The following is a 21010-nucleotide window of genomic DNA, read 5'->3' as shown; positions in this document are numbered from 1 at the left end:
AAGATACAAAAATAGTCATGGTCACAGAAAGAAGCCTTAGACAGGGTAATGTAGGTTTCAGAATCAGAAAAAAACAGCCTAAGATAACTTTGTTTTCAGATCAACGCAACTAAGTGCTACTAAAAAAAAGTAGCACAAAATGTGTATTAATTAATTCAAAACATTATTTTGCCTGTCCAAAAACTATTATCTGTAAACGTAAAAAAAGTGTTAATCATGAACTGAAACTAAAGTTGTGACTAGGAATATATTTACAGTCCACAGCTTTCTTTTTGTTGTTGTTTAGACCTAAATAATTAGTTAAGACAGTTGCTGGTTTGAAAAATGTCTATAGATAGTTCAGTAAAATGTCTACATTGAACTATACATGTAAGTTACAACAAAAGCAAACAGAAATCTCAGACTCCACCCCTATTTAAAGAAGAAATGGTGCCCAAGGCTCTATATATTATACTTCTCATTTTACAAACACACATACACACATAAAGAATTATTAGAAACTACAGAACCAGGTTAACCTTTTGGGGGGGTTGAGGAGTGGAGTTGGGGGTAAACTTGTCTAGTTGATTTGCATGATGTGATCTCAATGCAATAATCATAACCTTCATTGCAAGTTGCTTTGATGGAAATGACTAGAAAAGATTTTATTTAAATAACAAACTGTAAGGATTTACTCCTTCATACATTTCATATTTTTAGCATACAGTGTAAACCATTTTTCTGTGTAACACTTTATAAAAACTAAACCTTTATCAGGGTTACAACATTTACTAAAAAAAAAGAGACAAAATGCACCGATCATCTGTAAACAAAAAAAGATTGAACCTTATCCATGAATATCATTGTAATAGTCATTTATAACATACTTATGCACTGTTTATTATCAGTATGGTATTATCATTCATTGTCTCCAATAGCTAAAATGTTACATGCATCCTGTCTTCTCCGCTTTGCTCCTTCTCATTGGTTTGACAAGCATAAATCAGCTCTTAGTGCAATATAATCCCTTTTTACCACAGAGCCCTGCAGCTCCTTTTTCTGCTTGCACACATTCACTTTTTCAGGTGTTCAGGTGTGTCTTTACATGCTTCAGCCTTTACAGTGATTGCTTCACAGTCCATTACTGCCTGCTGTGTGGACATGAAGGGGAAAATCAGTAGACGCTGAATGACTTGAATGGACGTTACGTTTCTGCATGGATCTGATCTATTTAATTTGTAAGTGTCATTGTATATAGATGTAATTATCTTTATATTGCCGTTATCTACACCGTAATACTACTCACACTTTGGCATATAATATCTCCTCTTATTTACTCATTTTGTTTTACACGATTGTCTTTTTTTTTTTAATGTCTGAGTCATTTGCAATTGCTAAACTTAAAAGTGGATTAGTACCTGAAGTAATAGTATTAGTAACTCTTACAGAAACAGCTTCTCAGTTTACTCTTGTCCCAAACTGTGTGGCAGTACATCACCTTAAAGGTTATGGGTGTTAAATCTTGAACTGGATGCAAAATTATGCAGTAAACAAATATATATTAGATTTTTTGCTGTCCATGATTGTGTGGTAACATGTAAAGGCAGTGTCTTTTTTTTTCTATAGTGACCTCACGCCCTTGATAATTAAGTCTACAAACTATTTTGTTTCGAACCTTTAAATATCATAGCTAGCATAATTTCAAAGCCTCAGGCTAGTAGAATGAAATATAACTGGTCATTTGCTCTGTTGTATTTTACTAGCATATACTGTGACCTAATGTTTGAAATCTTATGTCTGGAATTATACATTAGAAGCAATTTCTTTTAGTAAAAGAAAGTTTAAATTACCAATTGTCTCACAGTGCTACAGCTGGGTGGTGGAGTACTGGGAAGGGGACTGCACTGATATTCACTGTACACAGAGGTTATGCATTGATACCCACATATATGGTAGAATTTCACAGATAAATAGGCAGAAAATATATATTTTCCTTACTTTTACTTTTTGTACTTACAGAATTTCCTGTTCTGAAAAGTCAAAATGAATAAATGTATGGCACATTTATTAAATAATTTAAATTCCAGGCACGTCAGTATATGTAAAAAAAAAAAAGTATTATCTCTTTGAACTGCTGCAGCTTCTTCTCTGAGGAACTCATAGGACTGTACATGTTGGGTTGCCTGGCTTGAGGCATTGCAGGCAGTCAGCTTAATGAACTGCATGGAATTCTTGTCAGTGCCTTCAAACGGAAAGTGTTAAATAAATTTAAGGTTTTATTAATAATTTTAGGTTGTAGTAAAAGGATCATATTAAATTATAGCTGTTAAATTATGCATGTAGAATGGTTTGCAATCTATAAGATTCAATTATTAATTAATAAATATTTGTATTTTCACAGCCAAAGCAAAAATGTGGATATCTGCAGTGCTGCTTGTTTGTGAGTGTACTTGTTTTTTCTCTGATATTGAAGGAACTTAACAGTAAAACCATTTCAGTATGTCTCATCAGCACAAACGTGTGATCACTTGCTGTGCTACGATATTTATATTTTTTTGCAATTTTCTTGTAGGCACTTGCCCTGTTGAGCTGTTATTTGTTTATAGGATTTGTTTTTATAAAATAGCAGGGTGGGTTTTTGTTTAACAATTGCTAAATGAGTTATAGTCTTTTTCATTCATAATTTTTTTGCTCACCAGCATCTGTAGAGGTTAGTAAATGAGCAATTAGCAAGTTTGTCTTCTAGAACTATAGAGCATGACTTGAAAGAGATTTAAAGGCAGAGTGCTTGAGAGGTTCTGGCTCATTTCATCAACACAATGACTCAAATTATTTGTTCTATTTTTTCTTTTTTTTATGTAATTTATAGTTCTGTTGGTGCCAGCTCACTTACAGGAAGAATGTAAGGGGAGCTCGTGTCACCCCACCCTAGGTGATCTTATGGTGGGCCGTGCTGCTCAACTCTCCGCCTCATCCACATGTGGCCTAAAAAGGCCCCAAAACTATTGTATCCTGGGATATCTGGAGGTCAGTTCTAAACTACATTACTCCATAATGATAACTAGACTTTGGGGGTTATTATGTTTAATACACTGTGTTGTATTTGCACAATTAAACCAGAGGTATAACTTCGCAACGATGTGCTCAACATATTAAACTGAACTTGTTAATATTGTAATAACTGGTTATAATAACTATAATTAATAATTATAATAATTGGTCTTGTGATTATACACTTCATCTTAATAAACCTAATTTATTTTACAACAATGTTGTGCCCTCAGGAAATAACCTATATTGCAATGCAGCAAAGTGTCACATTTCCCAGGTGTGGTCAGGCCTTTTGCTATTCATAGAAATGAATGCCTGCCATGACATACGTTTTTTTAGAATAAAAATCTATTTCAAATCTGGCTGTCAGCATCTTAGCAAGCAGCCTACAGTTTGAACTTGACTGAAAGCAATGTGGCCCACCCTGTGCATGCATGCTATAGGCATGTTCAGATCTGCCAATATGATAGTCTTTAGGGAATAAAGAGACCTAATATATGCGTCTCTCCCTTTGCACCCCATCCTTGTTTAATGCTCAAGGCATGGTCTTTCACGCAGAGCTTATTTTGTATATTGTTTTTGTTGGCATGAAGAATAGACACCAGAAATATTTGCTTCAGTAACAATCAGTTGAACTGATAGGTATAAAATACCTCCATGTTTATATATAGGAATGTACAAGAAATAGTTCTTGTTCATACATGCCAACTGAAGGAAAATATGTGTGACGTATGTTTTTATACTTTGTTTTATTTTATGCTAATTCCAAATTGCGTACAGCACTGTTAGGTGTGTGTATGTGTGTGTATTTATGTGTGTTTGTGCGTGTTTGTGTGTGAGTTGTGTGTGTGTGTGTGTGTGTGTGTGTGAGTGTGTGTGTGTGTGTGTGTGTGTGTGTGTGTGTGTGTGTGTGTGTGTGTGTGTTCAGCAATCCAGGGTTAGTTAGCCACCCAATGCAAGAGCAATAGATCTTAGTAGAAGAGTATTAGAAGACTATAGTTCTAGAGTTGCCAATGCTATGACACGATGAAGGGTTTTTTATTCATTGAATGTAGGGCTGTCAATTGATTATATAAATGCTTTATGCAAATGCAGTGGCAAGCCATGCATTTGGTACCTGGGCTTTCAGTGGGGACTTAACCGACTTAATCCACCTCTCAATACCACCACTATCATGTCACAATTATTGAAACCCTTTCCTAGGCTTAGACAAGCTAGCTAGCTTCGGGGTTGGCCTACCTCTTCTCACAATGTCTTGCTTTTCTTGAAAATTGATTTTTTAAGTATGTCAGAGACCAGATAAATTTCTCTTCCTCCGTCAGACATTATGAGCATAAAAAAGTGTAACTCAGATGTATTAATGTGTGCAGAGCGCTACAGACATGTTTTGCCAGTCGAACAGTTTCCCTTTGACCAACCAATCAGAGGATGGAAAAATGCTGTTGGAAATAAATTAATACAGTTTCATGGAACAAATATTAGAATTTGGGTTGTAAATGTAGGTCAGTGCTTCTGATAGTGTTTAGGCCAGCAGAGAAGGCCTTTAGGCCCTGTCTGCCCGCCACTGTAAAAATTTATGTTTATTATAAGTAAAACCATACTCAACATAGAGCATAAAGACAAAATATTCTTCCAAATATTTACAATTACATAAATCTTCAGGACACCAAACAGAACTTTTGCTATGTTACAAATGTTCAGTGATTTTTTCGGTGAAGTTTATTATTATTTTTTTATATCTGATTAAAGAAAGATGTCGTGAATAAATTGCATTGAACGTTTCAATTGAACCTCTAATTTATTTATTTATTTATTTATTTATTTATTTATTTGTATTTATAATAAAAACGGTCAAACAGAAATGCGTGCTGCATTAATCGCGTGTTAATAAAGTTTGTGCCATTAAAATGAATTTATGTTTTGACAGCACTAATTGAATGCCCTATTTTTTAGGATGAACAGAAATGTTTCACCTGTGACTCAAGGAGCCCCTACAATCGATACAACAACCCTACTAGCCATCAAATTGAAAATATCATTACCACCTTTGAGCTAGAGCGTAAGATGAAATGGTGGCAGTCTGAGAACGGTGAGTCTCACAGAATTTACGAAACACGTGCGTCAACAATAACAAACAAAACGTTTGGGTTATATAGACATATGTAAATGTTTCTAATGAATAATAAAAAATATATATATTTTTTTTGTAACAAATTTCAAGTGCCCACTAAGGATTCCAAATTATTGAATTAAGTATGAAAAAGTATAAATGATTCATCAATCTACAGTATCTGCTACTTACTGACACTTAAAACTCTATATTGTATTTCAGGTGTGCATCATGTCAGCATTCAACTAGACTTGGAGACTATGTTTCAGTTTAGCCACTTAGTCATGACATTCAAGGTACTTATTCTGTTTTTTTATTGGTGTGGGTGTACATCATATTTGCTTTTAACTAACAATATAATGCATTGAATCCTCACTGTACAGAGTTTCAGACCTGCTGCAATGCTGGTGGAGAGGTCAAAGGATTTTGGTCACACTTGGAAGGTGTATCGATACTTTTCTGATGACTGTGTTACCAACTTCCCAGGAATCTCAGAAGGCCCCGCAGAAACTATAGATGATCTTATTTGTGACAGCCGCTACTCTGGAGCTGAGCCTTCTACTGATGGCGAAGTACAACCGCTTTCAACATCTGTCCTTTTCATCCAATGTTCATCATAATATAACATGATTTAAATAGTGTTAATCCCTTACAGGTGGTGTTAAAGGCTTTGGACCCTAACTTTGATATTGAAAATCCATTCGACCCTGCCATTCAAGGTTTGCATGGTAGAAAAATTATGTTTAAGTGGTTTTTGTATATGAGTTCACAACCTCGCTATGAGTTGATGTTATATATATATATATATATATATATATATATATATATATATATATATATATATATATATATATATATATGTATTATAAGAGAGGTTCTTAAAATGTCTCAATGTTTGAACATGCTTAACAGAGCATTCTTCAGATTCTCTCAACAGCAGCAGTAGTGTAGTTGATCTGATTGTCCAAGACTAAAACTTTCTAAACTCCATTCCCGTAAACAAAACAACAACAAAAATACCCACTTTTGCTATCTTTGTCCTGATAGTTATCATGGCTGAAATGTATTTCATGGCAACACTGTGCAAATATTTGTGATATAAATGCATTACTACAAATGTATTTCAACCAATTATATCAGCTAAAAGAATTATATAAGTGTTTAATACAACAGATTCCATATATGTGCTATATAATAAGATACATTCTATATAGAATATGTAATTATATATATATATATATATATATATATATATATATATATAATTTTTTGCTCTTAGAGCTCATCACCATGACTAACCTGCGAGTGAACTTTACACGTTTGCTCACACTGGGTGATGACTTGTTGGGGAGGAAAAGGAGGCACCCACAGGAGAAATACTACTATGCCCTCTATGATATGGTGGTCAGAGGGAGCTGTTTTTGCAATGGCCACGCCAGCCAATGTATGCCTGTTTACAACACACGTGGAGATACCCTGAATGAACCTGGCATGGTAAACATGGCAATAGTTTACACAGTATTACCATAAACAGTTGGGAATAATTGTAAAATTAATGTTAAATTCAGGAAGTACTTGTGTTTAAATATATACAGTACTGCAATTACTCTGTAAGAGATGTGCAAGAAAATGAGACCTTGTTATTGGGCACTGACAATAAGTGTGGAAATAAAAAGGAAAATTGCTGTCACACACTGTTAAGTACGATAGTATGTAGTATCTGATGTATCGGGCTTTTTGTTTTCAGGTTCACGGTCGATGTGTGTGTCAACATAACACTATGGGAAACAACTGTGAAAAGTGCCAGGATTTTTACAATGACTCCCCCTGGAGGCCAGCTGGGAGCACTGACCCACATGTTTGCAAAAGTAAATCTTCTTCTTTTGGCTTCTCCCATTAGGGGTCGCCACAGCGGATCATCCTTCTTCATACCCCCCTGTCCTCTACATCTGCCTCTTTCACCCAACTACCTGCATGTCTTCCCTCACCACATCCATAAACCGCCTCCTTGGTCTTTCTCTTTTTCTCCTTGCTGGCGATTTCATCCTCTGCATTCTCCTACCGATACCATGTCCCTTCTCTGAACATGTCCAAACCATCTCAATCTCGCCTCCCTCACCTTGTCTCCAAAACGTCCTACACGCACTGTCCCTCTAATAAACTCATTCCTAATCCTGTCCATCTTCATCACTCCCAACAAAAACTTCAACATCTTCAGCTCTGCTACCTCCAGCTCCACCTCCTGTCTTTTACTCAATGCCACTGTCTCTAAACCATACAACATCTCAGGTTTCACCACAGTCCTATAAACTTTCCCTTTCACTCTCGCAGATACCCTTCTATCACAATGTTTGCAAAAGTAAATACAGCAACAATTAAAAAAAAAATACAAATGTCTAACAAAATGTTTTAAAAATAACGGAATTATTATATAGAGTTGTATAGCATCCTACATAGAATCTTACTATATATTAGATATATTAGACTACAGGAGCTTAGATTATAGAAAGTAAATAATGGCTGCAAATCTATCACAATTAATTACAGGGTGCAATTGCAATGGCCACTCTGAGCGATGTCACTTTGACCAACAGCGCTACATAGCCACTGGACAGGTCAGTGGTGGTGTGTGTGATGACTGTAGAAATAACCGCATGGGCGCTCAGTGTGAGCTCTGCAAACCACACTATTACAAGGACCCCCTGCGTTCTCAAAATGATCCGCATGGCTGCATACGTAAGTGTATTTAAAAATCCAAAAGGCATCAGAATCCAGTTGATCAGCAAAATAGTTTTTATATCTTATGCCTTTATTCTGTTTCTCTGCAGCTTGCACCTGCCACTCTGACGGGTCTGTGGATGGTGGGCTGTGTGATCCAGTGAGTGGTCAGTGTGTGTGTAAACAGAATGTAGAGGGTGAACACTGTGACCGATGCAAGATTGGATACTATAGTCTCAGCCAGGATAACCCCAAGGGCTGTCAGAGTAAGAGATTTTTTTTTCTTGACTTTCCACTGATTTACATGCTTTGTAATATTCTCATAAACTTAAGTAATCTTCCAATTTTTTCTCCAGCATTTTCTAAGCATATATTTCTACAAATAAGTCAAATTAGCTTGAAATGTATAAAATCATCTAAATAATTATTCATTGCTGCTTGATTTTATTGTTTATTATTTTTATTGCTTTAATATTTTTTTGCAATGTAAATATTAAATACAACTTATTTATTTTTGTTTATTAGTAGATAACGTTCTTTGTTCTTCTTCTTGACCAGGTTGTATGTGTAACTTCTTGGGCACTATAAACACCTCCCCATGTGACCAGAACACAGGACAATGTAATTGTAACCACTTGGCCCAAGGACCAGAATGTGACCAGTGTATAGTGAGTCCCACAGTTCCATTATTCCTACCAAAAAAATGCATCCCCCGATTTTTGCTAATGTACATATGTGTCTGAACGTTGGCTTTTATAAAAAGTTTTAAAAATATTTCTTAGCCAGGCTACTGGGGACTAGGAAATACAGTTTATGACTGTCTACCTTGTGACTGCGACATCGGAGGAGCTTTCACTACTCTGTAAGTTAGCACGTACCAAACCCCTACCCAATATTTTAATCCTCTGGGAAACCACAGCACAAATATGCATGTTTGTGTTTATGTATTTATACTTAGGTGTATCTCAGACAATGGCCAGTGTCAATGCAGAGCCAATATGGTGGGACGTCGCTGTAGCGAACCTGAACCTGGTTACTTCCTGGCCCCCATTGATTTTTATCTCTATGAGGCTGAAAGTGCTGTTCCTCTGGACACCAAATGCTTCTCTGACCTGGTACGTGAGCAAAGTGAAAATTATGCAAGAAAAAAAACCTTGGTTAATGTGCAATGACAACACGTGTGGAAAAGAAAATAATAAAATAGCTGTCATTGCTTTGACAGACTGTTAAGTATGACAAACTAAACATATAGCAGGCTTTTATAACATATAATTATGTTTCCTAGGTTGTACCTCCCCTGTATCCTACTCCATCTCGTCCACTTCCCTACTGTCCCCCAGGATCAAAGGCTCGTGAGCCTACACCGCCACCTTATTACGAACCTGAGCCTACAGTGCAGGAGACATATGACCCCTACACCTCTGAACCTTCCGTTTATGAGAATGTTTGGCCTCCTGTAGCATATCAGACTTTACCTCCTGCTGTCACTCTACCGAGCTGTGTGAACTACTTCAAAAGCAGAGGCTATGATGTAGAATTCAGGGATGGGAGATTTGTAGCGGTTAAGCGTGAGGGCCGTCGAAAACGAAGACAAGGCCAGGTACAGTTTGACAAATACACCGTTTAACAGATCTGGAATACTTTATTTTTTTATGTTTACTTACCATGTTCAAAATTGTCCTTTGGTCCTACAGAGTACCATTTCCCTGCAACCAGGATTCCTCCATCAGGTCATCCTACGACCACATACCCCAGATGAACTTATTACTTGGACTGGACCAGGAGTGGTGCGGGTTCAAGATGGAGCAGGACTCCGATTCATTATCACCAACATCCCACTGACTCTTAACTATCATCTTGTTGTTCGGTATGAGCTGGAGGTTTGTATATTTTTTTTAATATATAATTAATATAGTATGTGCCTTCTACAAGACCTGAACTGAAATTTGTGCAGCATTACTCAATTGTGTAGTATACTGTATATATGATTAGTAATTGGGTGTAATTTCACTTGTACTAATTAGTATGGTTTTTATTTTCTCTGTATGAGTGTAGAACACAGATGGATGGACAGCCACAATAAAAATTGTGCCATTAGGATCTCCTGATGAAAACTGTCCATTTGATCCATCAGAGAAAACCTTTATGCTTCCTATCACTAGCAGGTGAGCTGATCATTGTGATGGCTATACTGATGGAATTAGAAGTGGAGAACACCTGCAGCCACACATTAAAGTTATTTTTAATTATTTTTATTATTAAGTAGTTTTATTGCTATATTTTTTATACAGGTTGTGTTTTTAGCAATTTTCTCTCCCCGATGTTTCATTAAATGTAGGGCAGCCATGTTGGATCCTTCTGTATGTCTCAGTTCTGGTGTGAGGTACTATGTGGATATCACTTTTGAAAATCCAGACCCTTATTGCAGCTCACATATTCTAATCGACTCTGTAAGCTGTTTTATTTGTATCTTTCCACCACTATTGATCGATCATACACAAAATGAAAAGAAACTAGGTTAGATAGCCTGATGTTATTTTGTAATAAATTCTCAGATGGGACTTATTCCAAAGATGGAGTCTCTGCCAAATTTCTGCTCTGATGCAGACCTGGCTCAGTACCAGCAGTATCGCTGTGTGGAATTGGGTGCACAGGTAGGAGAACATACCCTACCTGAGGTGTGTGAAAAACTGGTAGCCAGCATGTCAGCATACATCCACAATGGTGCAATTCGTGAGTATCCTACTAATATGTCACAGAAACATAGCAAAATTGAAACAGTGCTATTTATATACAGGCAATAAACTAAGCAACTGGATATGAATATGTAAAGGTGCAAGTGTAACCATGGTGTTTCCAAATGATTAGTACATCACCAAACATAACATTAAATAAAAAATGTCATATAATGCAAAAGCTTGCTTAACTTTTCATACTGTTTAGTACTATTTACACGTGATAGTGGTTTTGGATCAAAGTCTGTTTATTTTCACGTGTGTTTTTTTTTACAGCTTGTAGATGCAATCATGTGGGATCACTTAGCTCAGCCTGTAGTAAATTTAACGGACAATGCAACTGCAAACCCAATGTGGTTGGCCGCTGTTGCGACACCTGTGCTCCTTTGACCTATGGGTTTGGACAAAATGGCTGCTCACGTGAGTAATACACACTTAGGGAAGACAAATGTGAGGTATTGGCAAGGGTAGAAGAATAGCTCTTTTGTACAAGAATATTAATAACATTGATGCTTTAAACTCAAATCCAGTGAATGGATAGTCAATATAGAATGCCTTCTCTGAATTCCCCAGCATGTAACTGTGAGCCACTCGGTTCCAAAGCTGAGTTCTGTGACCATAAAACTGGACAGTGCCAATGCCATAATGGAGTCACAGGTAGACAATGTGATAGGTGTCTGCCTGGATATTATAGTTTTCCTAACTGCAAACCTTGTCAGTGTAATGGGCTGGCTGACCACTGTGATGACTCTGGAGTGTGTCTAAACTGCAGGGGGCATTCAGCTGGATCCCACTGTGAAAGGTAGGAGTTCTCAAAAAATAATCAAAACTCTTAACAGTTAGTAAATAAAATAAACTGATAGAAACAAACAGGCATAGTTGTTAGAATTGTTTTGTGTGTGACCTCTGTTGTTCAACAGGTGTGTTGAAGGTTACTTTGGCGATCCAGTACTAAGGCAACCCTGCAAGACATGCATGTGTCCAGGCATAATAGGCAGTGGTCGTTTCTTTGCTGACTCCTGCAGAGGGGACACAAATTCAATAACCGTGGCCTGTCAATGCAAGACGGGGCATCAAGGTCTGAGCTGTCACCTATGTACACACACTGCTTTACAAAAGCAATACACAAGTTCAGTAGTTCCTTAACATTAGTTTCCTAGCTGCATTGTATTTTACACAGTCTAACCAAATAAAAGAAAATAATGATGCAGCTTCATTTTCACAGTCACTTGTATTTACATACAATAACCTTACATTACTGAGTCTCTCGTCTTTTTTTTTTTTTACAGGCTTACGCTGTGATAAGTGTGCACCTGGTTACTACGGTAACCTGCTTTTACCAGGCGCTAATTGTAAAGAATGCCCCTGCAACAACAACATTGATCCCAGTGATGGCGAGGCATGTGATCCTATAACTGGAGAGTGTCTTCGCTGCTTGCGTAACACCTTTGGGCCTCAGTGCCAGACCTGTAAGCCAGGATATCATGGGAATGCACTGCTCCAGGACTGCAGAGGTATGGAGTGTTTGTTTCTGGAATACACTTTTCATTAGCGTTCCATTTACATTCAACAAAAATATTAATTGTATGGACACATGAGTGCAATGCTTTTAAATGTCTAAATGTCTTTAAATGTAGGCATAGGATTCTGGTAATTAGTGGTAGCTCCAGTAGTGGGATGCTCTGAAATCTCCTTCAGATGCTGTCTACTGTATATATAAATATATAAATTTAAAAAGCAGGGTTGCAGGGTGATTTTTAAGGAGTCAGGAGTAAGAGGGTTACAGCGATTTATTAAACAAAAAATAGCTTAGGACTTTCCCTGGTCATTGATAATGGCAGTGGTGTAATAGTCAGGCTTTAATGTCTCTGCAGAAAGTGTGTCCTCCATCATGCTCAGATTTCTACTGAGACATTCTAATTGGTGAACTGTAGCTTTCATACTGAAAAACTCTTTCTGAGAAAAGTGAGCTACAAATTAGTGCTAGAAAAGAGAATATTGCACGAGAGTCTGTCTCTGTGGAATCCAGTGTCATCTGTGGGATGTTTTTATGTGTCTGTAAGTGTTAGAAGTCTGTGTGAGTGAGAATGAATGAATAAATCAAACTGTAGAGTCTTATGATGAAAGATATCAAAATCCACACCACAGATGTGAGCACAGAGTTAAAATGGAATTTACATGAATATTGAACCATTGAAAAGAAATGATGGACTTTCTTTGCTTTTCTTTCCCTGTTTGTGTGTTTACAGAATGCTCATGTGACCAGCAAGGCACAGACATATCTAAATGCCCACTGGGCGGCCCCTGCATTTGTGATGAGGTGACCGGGCAGTGCCCATGTCGTCGTGGTGTGGTAGGCATTCGGTGTGATCGCTGTGAGGATGGATACTGGAATATGAGTGGAATTTCAGGGTGTCAGCCCTGTAACTGTCACACAGGCCATTCTGTCAATAATCTTTGTGACAAGGTGACCTTCTTAAGACATAATAATATTGTTGTTCAGATACATACAGATATATGTATAAACACATTTTCTTCCTCGTTCTATGAATCCAGATTACTGGGCAGTGTCCTTGTGAAACAGGATATGGTGGTAAACAGTGCATGGAGTGTGCAGCCAATCATTTTGGAAACCCTGACATTCAGTGCATTTGTATGTGGTTAAACGCTTGAGACATTGTTGGTGTCATTTTAATATAATTTCTGCTGTTGTTGAATAAATGTATTAATTTCATTATTCCAATTTTCTCCAACTCACCTTTCTAGCCTGTGACTGTGAAATGCAGGGCTCTATTTACCCAGGCTGTGATCCTGACACTGGTGAATGTCTGTGTCGGGCTGGAGTAAGTGGCAATTTCTGTGAAAAGTGTGCCCCAGGATATGATCCAATCTTCCCTATGTGCGAGCCATGCCACCCTTGTTACCATCAATGGGAAAAAAATGCCACAGACATTACACAGGCTATGGAAATCATGCAGTCGGTGCTCTCGAAACATGGTGGAAATCTGTTACATAGCGACAAGCGACACCAAGAAAAAATACAAAAGTTAAATGAGAAGCTTAGGAGCCTGGTTAGCATGCTAGGCAATGACCAGGTTGGCCTGAAAAGCATAGCGAATTTCCTGAATCAAATCAGGTACAGTTCGAAATGAAGATTTCCTTAAAACTGAAATACAGAATAACTGATTGAAGTGCTGTTTGGTAATCTAATTTAAGTGTCTGAAGCTAAAACGTTGTTACAGTTTTTCTTATTTATATATCAGGAACTTAACAGAGACCACTGATCCAAACACAATAATTATTGATCCATCTAATTTGCTGGAAAGTGAAATTGATAACATTCATCATGAGTTCAAGAGGCTACTGGATGATCTGCAAAAGAAAATTAAAGACTCCCAAAAAGTAGATCTAGGAGAGATAACGGGTAAGTGTGCATACGAATCCTCTCATTCTTCAAAGAATATTTCACTGACAATATAAAAGACATTGCAGTAAATGGCATGGTCTTTTTTTTTGCAGATGCACTGGAGAAAATCCGTAATCTCCATAATGACTTCCTGAAAGATGAAGAACGGGTGAAGAAGGCAAGAAATAATATAGATGCTTCCAGGCAGACCCGACAGGACACAAAAAAAGAACTGGCTAAATGCCAGTTGAGGCCCTTGGATGTACTGGAGAGGAAGGTCAAAGAGCTCAGTGTGACCAAACTTAATGAGGAGGTAAGAGAAAGGAACTGTTACTTACACAGTGTATACAATTTTTCCCCCTTTATTTCTGTTTGTTTCTTGCAACAGATATCTTTGGACCATCAATTGTGAAATTGCTTAAAACTTACCTAATGCAGTGTGATCATGTTAAAAACCTATTTATTTATAGTTTGTGTATAGTTTTTCTACATAATTTAAGGCTTTTCATTTCATTCATTTCACCCACTCTGATATATCTTCATGACATTAATCAGCAATATTATCTATTGTATGGATTTTATTGATGCACACAAAGCCATGTATCAGTATGTGCATTGTAAAATATGTGCATATACAGATCGGGTTACAGAGATAACAGAAGATTTTTATGAGCTGGAATTTTAAACATACTCATTTTACCTTGTTTTTAATCACGTGATATATATAATAAATAAGTATATAATAATACTGATCAATAAAATATATAGGTGGCTGATTGGTGCTGCTGGTAGTGTTACTGTTCTTGGAATGTTCTCCAAGTTCTCCACATAGCTTCATAGCTGGTTCTCCAGTTTTTTCTCACGTCTAATAGGTGACTTGGCGTCTCTAAAGTGTGCAGTGTGTATGCATGCTGCCATGGATGCACTAATGTTCCATGCACTGTGGACCTGTGCTCCCATTGGATACGCTCAGGATCCATCAAAACCCTGCAATGAATAAAACAGTTTTTCAGGATAAATTTAGGAATAAGTGCATTATTTGTAGGCAAACTAATCCCAGATTACTAATATTTAAAAAAATAAGCATTCAGAATTTTGCATTCATTGAATCTTTGAATATCATTGATAGATTTGTGGTGCACCAAGTGATGCAGAGTGTGAAAAGGCTGTGTGTGGTGGTGCTTTGTGTGGGAAGTGTGGCGGACCATCGTGTACAGGAAGTCTTCCTGTTGCCCTCAACGCTACAGAAACAGCAAAGAAGATCAAAGCAGGCATTCGAAGCCTCCTCCAAAATCTGACTGGAGCGGATACAAAGGCATGATAAATCACACCATACATACGTGTTATAACTAAAAGCATTTTGTCAGCTGTGACTTTGCTATTTTACACATGCTGCTGAGGGTTACAAAGTGACTGACACACTAAAAGTGGGAAGTGTGCCGTTTCTATTTTTACATTTACATTTGCGTCATTTAGCAGAGCCCTTGTCCAGAGCAACATACAAAAGTGCTTTGAGTCTCTATCAATAAATAAATATACACTGGTATGCTAGATTACAAATTTAAGATAAATCAGCCTACAACTCTGTTGAGTTTTTTTTAAACAAAGCAAACTGGGAAAGTGTTAGTTTAAGTGTTTCAGGAAGAGGTAGGTCCTCACCCCTCCCTTGAAGATAGCCCGGGACAGTTTGGACATCTAGGGAAAGTTCATTCCACCACCTCGGTGCCAGAACAGAGAAGAGCCTTGAAGTATACTTACCTATCATTCTGAGAGAAGGTGGTACCAGTCGAGCAGTGCTGGAGGATCTCAGGCAGCGTGGTGCAGTGGGAAGATCTATCTAATTTGTTGTTGTTTAAATGAATTGATTATGTTTGAATGATTTCTGTTCTTAGATCAATGACATCAAAAATATAAATAACGATGTGAAAAACAAAGCCCAGAACATGATGAATAAAATCATCAAGAGTAAGAACAAGTTTGAAAAGGCCAAGAATGACACTAAAAAACTCATAGAAAGTGTCAGGGAGTACCTCAGAGGTAAGGCATATGATTTATTATGGCCCAGATTTGGTAAACTTAACTGCCATTCACAAATTACATTACAGTCATTAAAGTCTGGTAATATACTAGATTTTGTTTTATTTACTTGTTAAAACCTAATAAGAGACAGTAAAATATAAATTAAGTATGATTTGAACTTATTTCTATACTGCTTGGCCACTCTTGCTGTAGCCGAGGCAATGGAACCGGACGACATTGATAAGGTAGCCTCTGCCGTGTTGGATATTAAGCTTCCCAGTTCTCCAGATGAGATCAAGAAGATGATTGAGGATATTCAGAAAATGATGAAAAACTTCACACACATTACAGAAGACCTGAAGGACTTGGAGGATAAGGCCAAATTAGCCGAGGACTTAAAAAACAAGGCTAATGAAATCCTGTAAGTACTTTGTTATTATCACCATCATAATCGTTATTATTATTATCATCATCATGCACTGATCCAACTACACCAAATAACATGGAGTGGTTTTTAACAAATCATTTAAACATATTATTTAGTAGCTCACCGCTCTTGCTCTTTTCTTCTTCAGGAACAGAACTAAGGACACAGATGTTGGATACATAGAAAAAGTCCTGAATGATACTGCCAAACTCCAAGACAAGATAAAACAGAAGCTGAATGAATCCGAAGACAACATAAATGCTACCACTGAATTACTTGACCAGGTAAATATTTAAATTAAGATGTCTCATTAGGTGAAATGTTTAGGTTTGTTGTATTAGGTGTACTTACAAAAGTGTTTATAAAGTTCACTGTTATTCCCAACAGACTGGTGTAAAACTAAAGAATGTTGAAGAAGATTTAGGCACGCCTAGGACAAAAACACTTGAAGAACAAATTGAGGCTCTGAAAAATAAAACAGAAATGAATAGAGCTCAGGCATTGGAGGCAAAAATTGCAGCTGATGCAGCATTAGCCAATGTTACAGAGGCTAACAAGGTCAGTGGCATCAGTTAACACACACACTTACCAACACACAGAGGTGGTGAAATTGTCTCTAATCCTTCATCTACTAAAAGGAAAGTATTCATTTTTAAAAAATGGGAAAAAATGTTAAAGAAAGATATAAATCAATTTTTTTTCAAAAATACTGTATTTTTCAGACTATAAGCCGCTACAACGAAGGGTTTTTCCCGGTTTCACAAACTTTAAGCCAAAAAACTGAACTCCATAACATTAGACCAATGAAATTTCTGAACGGAAATGAAAAAACGCACCTCACCTGTGTTCTGAGCTGCACGGCATCGAGAGAAAAAACTTTTTTGTTAAACGCACAACGATGCCAAAAGATAAACTCCCGAGAGTATTAGTTGTGAATGGAAGGAGGAAGACAGTGAACAATGACTTACTTGGTAGGCTACTGTTTAGATATAAGCCGTTGTAACTCGTTGAGTCTGGGTCAAGGGATAAAACTCATGCTTTTTTATTATTCTTGGCAACAGCGTTATGGGTTAGTCAAAGAAACTTAGAAATGAGCATCAGAAAATAATAAGGACATATTCCTCAGTCTCCACACATGCAGTAATAGTGGAAAAATGCGGCGCCAGGCTATTCCCAAAATACCGCTATGCTCCTAAAGGAAGCGCAACATATTTCACCCGTTACACCGTGTAACAGACACTGTCTTTCGTTAAAGCCTGTGTAAAGTTCATTAGTTTCAGTGTAGACGGCTTATAGACAGGTGCGGCTTATTTATGTTTAAAATAAAAATCTTTGTCAAATTCAGTGGGTGCGGCTTATATATGGGTGCACTTTATAGTCCGGAAATTACGGTAAATAAAATTCCCACAAAACAAATTGCCTTAATTTACGCTCGTTTTAATAAGGATATATTTCCATGGAGCCATGACACCTGGGCAAATGCTTTAATTCATTTTTTAGGATCTTGGAGATGTAGAGGAGCAGTTAGAAAAACTGAAAAACATCTCTCAGGGACTAAATGATACAAGAACTGAGCACCTGAAGAAAATAAAAAAGGAGGCTGAAAACATGGCGAAAGATGTTGAATCTAAAATGAATCAAATTGAAGGTATGTTCATGTATTTAAGTATATGACTTGCATGACCTCTGTGGCTGAAATTTATTGCTCATTTATCTTGAGTGTAAAATATATAAACATTCCATTCTCCAACTGATTTTCAGTCTTGGAGAAAAGGATTCAAAATGCAGTACTACATAAAATGAATAAAATCAAAGAATTGGAAGTTCTGTTGGCAGAAGCGATGAGCTTGAAAGAATATATTGCTGAGAAAGCGGACAATTATTCGCAGTGTGGCACCTAAGCCTGCAGATGTCTCCGTCTTCACCGCAACTAGATGCAATGCCGTGTCTTGATGGCTTTGGTTTTAATGTTTTCTTGTTTAAAAAGAAAGAACTAATTGCCAAAACCTAGAGATTCTTTATTGGTGCTACTTGATTAATGACTTTCCACTGTGTGTTATATTAAACATGCTGTTTTTTGTTTTATCAGTTCCAAACACTATATAGAAGAGAACAAATACTTTGTTATGCATTATTGTAGAACCTTCATTTTTCTTTGTTACATTTAGTTTTGTCATAAATAACTGCAACTATTTTACTAAATTAATGACTACTGTTTTATCTAGCTTTATATTTACGTATTCTTATGTTTTAGTATATCATCTCTATGATCTTTTAGAGCTTCATGAATTAAAAGTCTTTGTTATTGGTGTATGCCAATTGTCCAGCTTTGGATTCTTATTCTGTTTAAACTATGTAGTATGTAAATTTTCATTCTAATACAATTAGATGAAAACAAGAATTAGGTGTAATAAGATTAAACCAACATTCAGCTTTGGATGCATGCTGATTTCAAATGTCAATAGCTAAAGGACCTGGCAATCTCTACCTTTTGTTCTGTGGTGTGAACAACCAGGCCATTTCTATTCAGTTGCATTTGCTTTACCCTAGTTCATCATGTGTGAACTTTGATACTTTCTAGTTACCCTAGCGGACCTTTGCACTTATTCATATATTTTAATTCCCAGTTTCTAAGAAATAATAACCATTCTACCGTCTAATTACAACATAAATTGTTATGGTATTTCCACAAAGTCCTATAAGAATTACATTTTGTCTGTCTTTTTTTAATTGCTGAGGGCAGCAAGATCGTAGGACCCCAAAAGGATTAAATATTAAATATTATTTCCGCTCATTCAGTGAAATTCTAAAAAAACAGTTAAGACTATTTGTGTTATTTGGCTCTTAACATACTTATTTATTTAAATCACGTTTTGCTAAGATTGAAATTTTTGTATACAGATACACTTTCAACCCATAAAGGATTTAGCTTAGCCCCAGAGCAAATTGACAGTTTAAGGGACGTGGAACCTCGTCTTAACACAATTTTATATATTTTTTAAACAGAATAATAATAATAATAATAATACAAAATCTACAAATCACTTACTGGTAACTCCTGCAGAGCTGAAATCAAAATAGCAACCTTTTTAAGTTGGTTTATGTAAACAATGGAAAGCTATGGGAATATTTGTATTTGTCCTGTAAGTAAATGATAGTTTACTAAAAGAGTTTACAAATCTTTAACAGTAACAGCATGGGCCAGTAACCCTGCTATGGAAATTGGCCAAACACATTTAGGTAACACAATATCTTCAATAAATTTCTTAATGCAACAAGTGAAAATGGCTTGATATTTCTCATTTTCTTCTGCAAGGAGATGATTAGTTGTGTTTGCTATTTCCAGGTTATTATTTGTTCTTTTTTGCCCGACAAATTATAAATGCTGATGATTATAGATAGGTGCAATTTTGAAAGAAATTTCAAACCTTTAAAAGTACTTTGGTTGTCCCAGATGAATGCTTCAATTAGAAGGCTAATGACCCTTAATTACAGATTGGGTTTTTTTGCATCAAGAAAGAAGTTTTTTACTTTCTAGTTGTTTGTTTGCTAATTCGAGCTACACCTACACAATCACAAAAACCACACTGTTGCTGTACTAATTTGAAGTATTATATTACTGGCTATGTATGGGAAGAGTCACGCCTCCTACATCAGAGGTCTCTTTGTCTACGGAGGGGGAGGACGACAGTAGTCAGTCGTTATATTGGGGAGGTGGTGGGTTCAAATGACCGGGGCTGGGACTTAGAGCTACATATAAACAACTTAAACACATTATATCTCTGAAAGCTGTTGGTGAATACAAAAGTACTCAATTCTGACATACCTTTTATTAGTTTTATTGAAGTTGCTGAATAGTTCATTAATCAAAATTAATTGTTAATGTAAAGGTATTAATAACTATTAATTTTTTTAATGAAAATTATTCATAAGAATATTGAATTAACTGCAATTGTTATCAATTAGATGCTTTTCGGATGCTTTTAAGAAAGAAAAGCTAATATCCATGTTATATAGCCAGAAAATCTAACTACACCAAGAAATCTAATGTAATAGGCTGAGAACAGATCAACAGATCTTCTGTGCAAATAATAAAAGAACAGAAGAGGGGTGTGAGTTTATTTAAGGGGAGTGAGTTTTTTTTTTTATTCTTAGATACTAGGTAGAGTCTTATACTGCCAAGAAAAACTTTGTTTAAATTGTCCAGCTTTTACAAAACTACAACCATCTAGTTCTATGTGTAGTTACAGTTAAACAAACTGCACAACCAAAAAAAAAATATTCAGTTCACATAAAAACAAGAGGTTTAAGAGGTTTTTCTTCATCTTTGGGTTTTACAAAATTTCTTTCTTGGGCTTTTACTTTTAAATAAATGCATAAGCTCACTGTTTCAAGTGACTCCAGGAAAGTGTGACTTCATACAAATGAATACATAAAACGCTAGTATGTTTCATCTGTACAAGTTATGTACACAATTATAGGTCACATGGTTACAGTAATATGTAGTATGTATGCAGTGTATGAACAAATAATATAATTGGAACATAGGACTCATAGTTTCAGCA

General features: G+C 36.4%; 1 protein-coding gene across 2 annotated transcripts; it reads left to right on the top strand.

Moving 5' to 3' along the window:
• Positions 1–1079: 1079 nt before the first annotated feature.
• On the top strand, positions 1080–19703 carry lamb4 (laminin, beta 4). 2 transcript variants are annotated; one of them, XM_046858969.1, is made up of 35 exons: positions 1080–1217; positions 2381–2419; positions 2849–3006; positions 4984–5119; positions 5363–5436; positions 5524–5712; positions 5796–5859; positions 6420–6634; positions 6888–7008; positions 7688–7876; positions 7969–8124; positions 8417–8526; positions 8641–8720; positions 8817–8973; positions 9144–9458; positions 9553–9738; positions 9914–10023; positions 10197–10308; positions 10414–10591; positions 10870–11013; positions 11167–11395; positions 11514–11671; positions 11883–12107; positions 12843–13060; positions 13150–13246; positions 13360–13729; positions 13857–14017; positions 14113–14312; positions 15129–15314; positions 15892–16036; positions 16232–16439; positions 16594–16729; positions 16833–17003; positions 17946–18093; positions 18207–19703. In XM_046858969.1, exons 1-35 carry the CDS (start codon positions 1196–1198, stop codon positions 18344–18346), a joined length of 5547 nt encoding a protein of 1848 aa, XP_046714925.1. In that variant the 5' UTR covers positions 1080–1195; the 3' UTR covers positions 18347–19703. The 2 variants fall into 2 exon arrangements, with proteins under 2 accessions (XP_046714925.1, XP_046714926.1); XM_046858970.1 differs by lacking the exons at positions 1080–1217; positions 2381–2419; positions 2849–3006; ... (2 more) ...; positions 5524–5712; positions 5796–5859 and having other exon boundaries at positions 6492–6634; positions 7735–7876.
• The last annotated feature ends 1307 nt before the right edge of the window (positions 19704–21010 follow it).

This window comes from Silurus meridionalis, chromosome 10 (genome assembly GCF_014805685.1).
Source record: "Silurus meridionalis isolate SWU-2019-XX chromosome 10, ASM1480568v1, whole genome shotgun sequence".
Classification (NCBI taxonomy): Eukaryota; Metazoa; Chordata; class Actinopteri; order Siluriformes; family Siluridae; genus Silurus; species Silurus meridionalis.
Note: the sequence above shows the minus strand (reverse complement) of the source record. Positions and strands in the feature narration are given on the sequence as shown.